The sequence below is a fragment of the Triticum aestivum genome, chromosome 3D, assembly GCF_018294505.1.
Source record: "Triticum aestivum cultivar Chinese Spring chromosome 3D, IWGSC CS RefSeq v2.1, whole genome shotgun sequence".
Lineage (NCBI taxonomy): Eukaryota > Viridiplantae > Streptophyta > Magnoliopsida > Poales > Poaceae > Triticum > Triticum aestivum.
The window spans coordinates 539,709,712-539,719,044 of record NC_057802.1 but is presented as its reverse complement, the minus strand read 5'-3'; the positions used below and the strand labels follow the sequence as shown (position 1 = coordinate 539,719,044).

General features: G+C 51.5%; 1 protein-coding gene across 1 annotated transcript in view; it reads right to left on the bottom strand.

Annotated features, from left to right (window-relative positions):
* Positions 1-9,315, bottom strand: part of LOC780692 (MADS-box transcription factor 51) — a gene marked incomplete at its 5' end in the record, with an annotated part of 34,628 nt that extends 25,313 nt beyond the window's left edge. Inside the window, 1 exon segment of the mRNA XM_044503227.1 lies at positions 9,155-9,315. Within this exon segment, the coding sequence (XP_044359162.1) occupies positions 9,155-9,315 (161 nt within the window).
* Positions 9,316-9,333: the final 18 nt, after the last annotated feature.

The following is a 9,333-nucleotide window of genomic DNA, read 5'->3' as shown; positions in this document are numbered from 1 at the left end:
GCGCGGCTGCAGCGGCGCGAGTGCAGAGGCGGCTGGCGGCGTCCGGGAGCCGGCGGGGGTGGGTGCGCAAGTGGCCAGGGCTCACGCGGAGCAGCAAGCAGCAGCAATGCATCAGGACCATCAGTAGCAAGCAGCGGCAGCGGCGGCAGTCGCCGTGGCGCAAACAACAGCAGCAAGTAGGCAAGGGGAGGCAGCAGCAAGTAGAGAGCAGCAGCAACAACTGCGGTGGTGCAAGAGGCATCAGCAGCAGCAGAAGTGAGCAGCAACGGCGACGGCTAGGAGCAGCCATAGCAACGGGCGCGCATGGAGGGAAGCGGGCGAGGCCGGGCGCAGTCAGCGACGCGACTCCGTGGTGGAGCGGACGTGCAGCGACGCGGTGGAGCGGAGCGGAGGCGAGCTGTGCATGCCCAACATCTGATTTGTGGATGGTCGATGTACAGGCAAGGCAATGACCAAGTTGAAGCTGACTAATGCATGGGTAGTGAATAGCCATTATTCGGCCAGTGCAAGATTACCCGATCATCGTATGGGCAGTGTGTAGGCAATGCAATGACCATGTATCAAGGATGCGTATGGGCAACGTATGGCTAGCATCTGAATGGTGTTCGGGGCATGAGCAGGAAGGCGAGCGGCAGCACGAGTCGCGGACAGAGAAGGCGCTGCCGAGCACTAATGGTGGTGGAGAACCAGGCCATGGTGGAGATGGTGCAAGTGGCAGAGAGACGCCGGAGGTCGAGGAGGCCGGATGTGGTGCGCACGCGCGCGAACGGAGTCAGACGACGGGGACGCGCCGCCCCGCACGTGCGCGCCGAGGGCATGGTGAAGTCGAGCCCCGAGCGTCGCCGGACAGACGGCAGCGACGTCGCGGCAGTGATGATGAAGAGGGCGAGGCCGACGGCGAGGACGCGCCACCTCGCGCGGTCGCCCCGGGGACGTGTCGATGTCGGGTCCCGAGCGCTACCGGAGAGACGACGGCGACGCCGTGATGACGAAGAAGACGGCGAGGCCGCTGATGAGGACGCGCCGCCCTACGCGGTCGCCTCGGGGCCGTGTCGATGTCGAGCCCCAAGCGCTACCGGAGAGACGACTGCGACGCCGTGATGATGATGAAGACGGCGAGGCCGACGATGAGGCCGCGCCGCTCCGCACGGCCGCCCCGGGGGCGAGTTGATGTTGAGCCCTCGAGCGCGGCCGGAGAGACGGCGGCGACATCGCGGCGGAGATGACGAAAATGGTCCCGCCCGGACCGCGGTTCCGCGGCAGCTTGCCCCACGGTGGGCGCCAACTGTCGGGGTTATCTCGCGGGCGGGTTCGCGAGACGACAGATGCCACGAGGTGGCTTGTGTTGAGGGCAAGACTGCTTTGGAGGTCAAGGGACGGGATTGGGCAAACATCACGCGGTGATTTACCCAGGTTCGGGGCTCTCCGGAGAGATAATACCCCTACTCCTGCATGTCTGAATATATATGCGGTGTACATGTCGGGCAGTACAAAGTTGCTCCTGAAACTGTATTACAGAAGGCAGTAGAGAGCCTTATGCGTATGAGCATGTGTATGCACAAGTGTGTGCGTGAGTGGCCTTGTGGCCGTGGGAGTCCATCCTCCTGGACGGATGGGTGTGAGCTAGCTTATATAATGTGGCTAGCTTGTGGTGTACGCCATGTAGGCATGGGTGTGTGCTTGGGATGTAAGCTACAGTGTGTAGCTTACATTCCAAGCCATGCTTGCTTGCATGCTAGGCTAAGTTTTGTCCCTGGAGCATTTTATAAATCAATGCCCGGGGGACAAAGTACACTGTAGATGATGACGCGTGTGACGAGCGAACAGCGTATGCTTTATCAGCAATAGTGATCGCAGTATGGCCGTCTTGTCGGTGTCATGTCAGATGGGACGCCGTAGTTGACTTCGCGTAGCAGGCCGACTGGAGCAGCCGGACAGCCGCCCGGGCGGCCGGGTTGAGGAGTCTGGCCGGGTTGAGGGACTTGGTCGGGTTGAGCAACCCGGCCAAGTGCGACCTGGATTGAGGGGCGTTGCTGGCCCCGATGTTTTTGAAGCGTCGTTCGCCGTCTTGGGCCTACCCGGGGGTCATCCCCCCGTCACACTTTGTTTGTGCCCTCCATTTTACTTTCTAAAGTTGCACTCTATAATTTGCAATGAAAGGGTGCTTAGTAGACGCCCCTCACCGTTGTCGTCTTGGCTCTCTTAGTGCGGCATCTCCTTGTCCATCTGCACTCCATGATCCATTTGAATCATATTGGAGTCTTGGTTTTGAGGTGATTTTGTGTTCGGAGTAGTTAGACACTAACCTTAGTGGAGTTCTAGAAGTGGTTCAATAGAAGTGCTCACCCATATTTGATATATCCTCAATAGCTCGCCGCTCATTGATTCATGAACATTGTTTGCTTATAGTTCTTTGATCTGGTTTAATTAGAAGCCAGTGTGGTGGTTGTTAAGCTTCATGCACTAGCCAAAAGTCCAAACTGTTGAAAAGGGCTAGAAAATCCACATATACACTTCAACACCCCATCTCACGTGTGACGCGGGGAGCCCGTGACGTGCACACAGAAAGGGTCATCAGCAATTTTTTGATAAATTGCGAAAGCCAGTACTTGAACTGAAGACCTTATGCTCTGATACCAAATTAAGCTTAATGCACTAGCCAACGCAACCAAAAGTCTAAACTGATGAAAAGGGTTAGGCTATCCATATATACACTTCAATAGTGGAACTGACTGGTCAAGCAGTAGCTAGTTGCTTTCACCGGGGTGCTTTAGTGGATGGCGAATGTTTAACCAACTCCAGATAATAACCTAGCTTTGGTCAGTTAGGGCGAGCGATGATGGAATTTTGAGTTCCAAGGTGAAACCTTTGGCCTTGCCTTCGTTCATTGGATGTGGCATGTCATCCCCTTCATGCATGCACTCTTTGATTGGTGTCTTTATGTGTCTTGTAATCTGGTCTTCATAGGTTGTTTCATCTTGTTTAGTGAGGTGAATTCAAGCTAAAACCCCTTGTTTTTGCCTATTGATGGGTTCCAACATTGTCGACAAACATTCAAGTGATGCTACCTTTTAGAAAGCAATGTCTTGGTGGTCCAACTAATGCTACATGTATTGTTTATTGTTCCTTGTCTTGGTGGTTTGATTAATGCTACTTGTATTGTTTACAGCTAGTGGTTTAGTTGAAGTGGTAGGTTCCAAAAGGTCTTCATGTCGTCGATGGTGGATTCCTCTGAAGTATAGACAATAGGCATCTGCCATGATCTTATAACACAACAACAGTCTTTACTTGGGTTGCCAGCTTCACAGAAAAGAAAAGAAAAGAAAAGCCCGCACACAGGTGGATTTCTCCGTATGTGTGGCATATTCTACCATTTGTATGCATCTTTCGATCTTGGGGCTATAAGATGCATGTGGCACGCGTTAGAATTTATTTCATTGTCGAACAACCATGCATACAACCACCTGGAACATGTAGCTACAACGTGACGAGTTCTGAAAATGTTCCAAAATGGGAGTGTTTACCCATTTCGACCCCCTGCATGGCGGCGATGATCATGCATATTGCGTGGTTACACTTATATTTATCAGGTGTGATTAAAAGGTAATGATCATTGCCACTGGGCTAGGCAAGCAGTAGTTGGTCACTTTGGCCACCGTTGTTTTGGCAAAAGACAACAAAACTTTGGCTAATGATCTAGCTTTGGTTGGTTGGGTTGAACGATGACATATTTTGGAGTTCCTAGGTAAAGCCTCGGCCTAGCCTTTGTTTATTGAATACGGAAAAAACGTTCTAGATTGACATAGTTGATAAAACTACTATTGCGGCTATGGCCTTTGCCATCTTTCGAATGCACTATCTAGACGACAAGAACACAAGTGACGATGGCATGCCCCACGATGGACAAAGGAGGACAAGTAACCACTGGTGGCCCAAGCTCACTACTCGGAGTCCTATGGCTATACAAGGTGCATCACAACCTTGGCGGAGAAGGAAAAGGACCCTGTCAAAGATCAATTGTAAGTTGACTAGAACTCTACCTTGTAAACCGACCATGACTCTTGCAACCCTACCCCTCATCCACCTATATAAGGGGTGTAGGGGCCTCCTGGTCCGTATGGCTCAATAACCTTACAACCTTCTTACACATCCAATCTCTGAGGAAAAGCTCCTATACAATCTCACGATTGAAAGCTTGTAGACACAAACCCTAGTACTCATACGAGTCTACATCAATACAAACAAGCGGGAAGTAGGGTATTACCTCTATGTGAGGGCCTAAACCTAGGTAAATCTCCTCGTGTGCACCATCAAGATCTCTGACGTGTGTGCTACCCTTAGATGGTTATTGCCTAGAAAGGCCACGGCAATTGGCACGTCAGGTAGGGATTGTGTGTGTTGGATCTAGGATTCAAATGGCTTTCAATCTTCATCACCGACAAACACGATGTCACGCAATTCCGCGACACAGCTTCTGGCCAGACGACGGAGTAGCCCCCAGGGTAGTCACTCGATTCTTCATCAACATTTACTTTGATCTCACCCGGAGAGCATGGACAATTCATCCTCGGAGCTCGAGGGCTCGACATCAACATTACCCTTGCGTGACTGTGTAGGACAACACGAACGGTTGACTCGCTCATGCCGTCCCCACCATCTCAGGCATCGTTTGGACGATCCCTTCAATGGGATTGTGTGAAATTGAGTCCATATTATGCTAACTCTTCATCTCCATCATAAAGTCAAAATCTTAGGAGTACAACTAGGTTGTCAACCTTAACTTTTAACTTGCTCATCGAAGATACAACTCGTTGGCAAAAGTACACGCAACAAGTCAAATTTACACACACAAAAATATCATGCAAATTGAAGGCTTGATTTAATTCAAACAGTTAAAATTGTGCAAAACACAACAATTTGATTGGCAGCCCCGAGTCTGCATTTGTCCTGTGCGCCGCATCCCGATGCACTCAGCTAGTTTCTCTTCTCTTTTCGATTATTTTAACAATGTGCAAAGCACACTTTGTTAACTCTTTGACTCCAGCTTAAAGTTTATGCCTTCGGAGTACCACTAGGTTGGCAACCCCCGCCTCTAGTTTGCTCTTCGAGTATGCTTAGACTTACACACAGAAAAAAATCATGCACAAACAGGGATAAGTTTTAACTCAACTAGTTAAACAACCAACAATTAACTTGTTACTTTCATGTAAATGTTCACTTAGCATCCCAAGTGTTTGACAAAATGCAGTCACAAGTACACTCTATTTTCTTGGTCTTACAGATACTATGAATAGAAAAAATCCTGCGAAGACCGGTATCCACTATTGTGTAATGAAATAATTCCAGTCGGTCAAAATCGCAAACAAAATGAGGACATCGCACATTGGGTTGGTATTGGAATAGCGCAAGTCAAGAAGAATAAACGAGACCCTCCACCGGACTCGGCCAAACTGATAGACGCTCAAGGGCTACACCCACTTGGTGCGATGTCAGCGCTCCCAATGGCCAAGAAGAACTTGAACCTCTATGAAACTCATTCAATATGACAGAGGCTCAGGGGCTACACCCTATGGGTGCGCCTTTTGCACCCCCATAGGAAGAAGAATGCAAAAACACAATATGCAGCTGATGCTCTCGCGTTTATCAGAGCAACTCTAGTAAAAACGTGGATGCCGGAGCATCACTCTAACGGCAACATGGACACCTAGAACCACTGTGACTGTTATGCATTTATTAGGGCACCCCTTTGGCAGAACCACAAATGTCGAAGCATCACTTTGAAGGAAGTGTGGATACTTGGGGCCAACTCTGAAAGTCCCGTGTTTACCCGACTAACCCTATGATGGAACCACTAATGACGGGGCATTACCATGACGATAGCTTAATCGTTGAAGTATGGCTCTGACAAACTACAAGAATTGGACCATAGCACTAAAGGGAACCAAATCGCTGAAGCATCACTTCGACGACAGGTTAATTACCAGAGCATAGCTCTGGAAAAGTGGAGACAACTTTGAAGATCCCTCAATAGGAACTTTGCAAAGCTCATCAAGATCAGATTGCTAGATGACACAAGGAGCACTCAACCAGGTCTAAGCTCCGAACTTCTGTTGAGTTGAAAGACAAAGTCAAGACCAGCAACCAGATCATGAAGAGCTTGGGGGCTACTATCAATGCCATGCCCCAAGGGAAAAGCACAGAGGACAAATGAGGCCCCGTAACCACGGGATGGCCCAAGCCCACTACTCAAAGTCCTCTAGCTATACAAGGGGCATCACCACCTTGGCGCAAAAGACTTGAAGATCTAGTTGTAAACCGACTAGTACTCTACCTTGTAAACCAACTAGGACTCTTGTAACCGTACCCTCAACCACCTATATAAGGGGAGGTAGGGGCCTCTTGATCGGTGTGACTCAATAACCACCTTACAAGCTTCTTACGCATCCAACCTCTGAGGAAAAGCTCCTATACGATCTCACGGACAAACCCTTTGTGGACGCAATCCATATTACTCACACGAGACCATATCATCTACAGACAAGCAGGAACTAAGGTATTACCTCGATCTCAAGGCTCTGGGTAAATCTCCTTGTGTGTACCATCTGGATCTCTGACGCATGCGCTACCCTCAGATGGATATTGTCGAGAAAATACCACGACAACAAACATTTTCCTAGAGTGTCTTTATGCCTTTGGTGATTTTGTCTTCACTGTTTGGTTCAACAGTTTTAACAAGTTGAATTCGGCCTAAAACACTTTGATTTTATCCTCCATTGACTAGTACCGACAATATTGGCGGACGAGTGCTTCCCGATCGATGCCACATCTATAGTTTGATGTTGGTGATTTAGTTGGATTAAGTGAAACATTGCCATGGTGGCCCGGTTGATGCTACATGTATTTGTTGGTGATTTAGTTGGATTAAACATTGTGTTTGGTATTGTGACGGATTCTCATAATACCGTTTTCCCCTATGTTAGTGTTGGTTTGACATGTTTTTGCCTACTGCAATGTCTAATTCTTTTAGAGCGGATAAGCACAAAACAGGATTCTAAAAACGCAAGAACGGTCGGCATCCCGCGTCAAACCGAGCTATCTAATTCGCAGGATTCTAAAAACGCAGGAACGGTCGGCATCCCGTGTCTGTGAGCCCCGTGTAGCCCACGTCTAGGCGACATGGGGAAAGCTAGACGTCATCGGCCGGGTCCCCTCTCCACCACTCTTCTCAGTTACGCCACCGACGGAGGGCCTGCCGGCAAAGTCGCGCCGTGCCCTGAGATGGTGGCGGCGGGCTGACTCGGCCTTGCGCGCCGCGGCGCGACGCCTGCCTCCGCAGATCAGATCTGGCGTTTCACCTCCTCTACCGGCTCGGTGCGGCGGCACGGCCTTGGCCAGCTCATCCCTCAGCCGCCTCATGTTCCTCCTCCTAACGCAACTCCTCTGCTGCTGCTGGTGGAGGCGCTAGAGGCCCGCCTCCTGCCTCTCCCCCGACGCAGCTCTCCTCGGTTGTTGGCGGTTGATGGTGCTATTTTTGGTGGGTGGTTGAGCCTCACGGTGGATTCTTTGCCGTCGCAGCTCTGGTCCCGGTGGCCATGGACCCGCGTTCGTTTTCCAGTGTCCACAGCTTGTTGGCATCCTCCTGGCACCACTCCGGCTGCGGTGCTTCGATTGCTGCGTCCTCTCCAGTCCTCGGCTTGCTGGCGTTTCGGCGGCTACGCCCCGACAGCTTGGAGTCGCGTTCCCTTTTTCGATTCCTAGCTTGTCGGTGGTGCCGGTCACCATCCCATCCTTCGTGCCGGCTTTCTTTACCACACCGCCTTTCTGACCCCGCCCACCTCCATGCCGCGTCAGTCCCAAAGCTCGTGTTTTTCGGCGACGCCCGATGCCTCCCGTGTCAGCGGAAAGCGCAGTCCCACCCTCCTTTTGAGATGGTGGTCTCGACCAGCAGATTGACCTCCTAATCTCTAGACCCTGGCCTGGCGGCAATGGGATTTCTCAGTCCTAGGCCAGGCGAAAGCTCTGCTCGGCTTGCCAACGCTGGCATCTGCAGCACTTGTGGGTGTCGTTTCCCTTCCTGGAGGCGTTGCCATGGCCTTTATCTGTGACCCTCTTCGAACACCAGGGAAACCCTTGGTCCAGTCTCCGGATCGGATGGCGGCGGCATCATGACGTCGCTCCCCTTCTTGAAGATATTCTTCGGGTCGGATCTTGCTTCCTCACGGCGTCCCCGGTGTTGGCTCTGGAGATGTTCGACGTCTTGCTGGTTCGACCCGCCCCTCTAGCACCCCTTGTCTCTCTGCCCCTGGCATCATGACCACGCCTTCTCATGTATGCATTCATGCCATGTATTGTACCTTTTTATGTACTCACTACGTTTCCTTCCATTAATAAATGATACACAAACTTTGCATATTTGCGGAAAAAAAACAGGAACACAAAAAACTTATGATTACATTAAAATCATATAAAATCATTGTGCAATACAATTTTCGTATTTCTATTTTTCAGTCACGGCAGTAGAAGCCGGAAAGACGACCCGACGACCCTTTCATTGTCTACAGGACTACACACGCATCATTTCACTTGGAACTTGTAGCTACGGCATCAGTCATGCGCTGCTTTCGCCTGGATTTGGCACCATAAACACCGTCCCCTCCCTCTCCCACTCGCATCCCACTCCCACTCTCTCTCCTAATCACCTGTGCGGCCCCGCGCTGGGATCAAGTACCTATGCCAAAGCCAACAGGCGCGCGCGCTCAAGTCTGCTCCTTTCTCCTGTATGGCCACGCGAAACCCAAAAAAAAGGCAGCTGACGCCATTAGAAAGCCGTAGCTGCGAACCACGAATCGCCAGAACAGCAACATAAACAAGCTCGTGCCCATGCGGGGGCGACGTTACTAGTACCGGCAGTGCACAGATACGAAGCCAAGATCCTAAACAGAGCCAGGCATGGTGGTGAGCCTCTGAGGGATTCTCTCGAGCACATGCCGTGCGCGCGCAGAGCAGAGCAGAGCGGCCGTCCGCTGCCCGTACGAGAAGCCAAGGGGGGGAACGGATTCAGACGTTGGGACAGGTGATTTCGAACGCTTGCAGAGGCGTAATTCAAGCGGATAAATCAAGTGCGGGGGGCAGGCGAGTGGCGAGCGGCATGCACCTGGAGGAGGCGTACTCGTAGAGCTTGCCGGCGGGGGAGAAGACGAGCAGCGCGACCTCGGCGTCGCAGAGGAGCGAGAGCTCGAAGGCCTTCTTGAAGAGCCCCGCTCGGCGCTTGGAGAAGCGCACCTGCCGGCTCGTCCGGTCCTCGATCCGCCGCAGCTCAACCCGCCCGCGCCG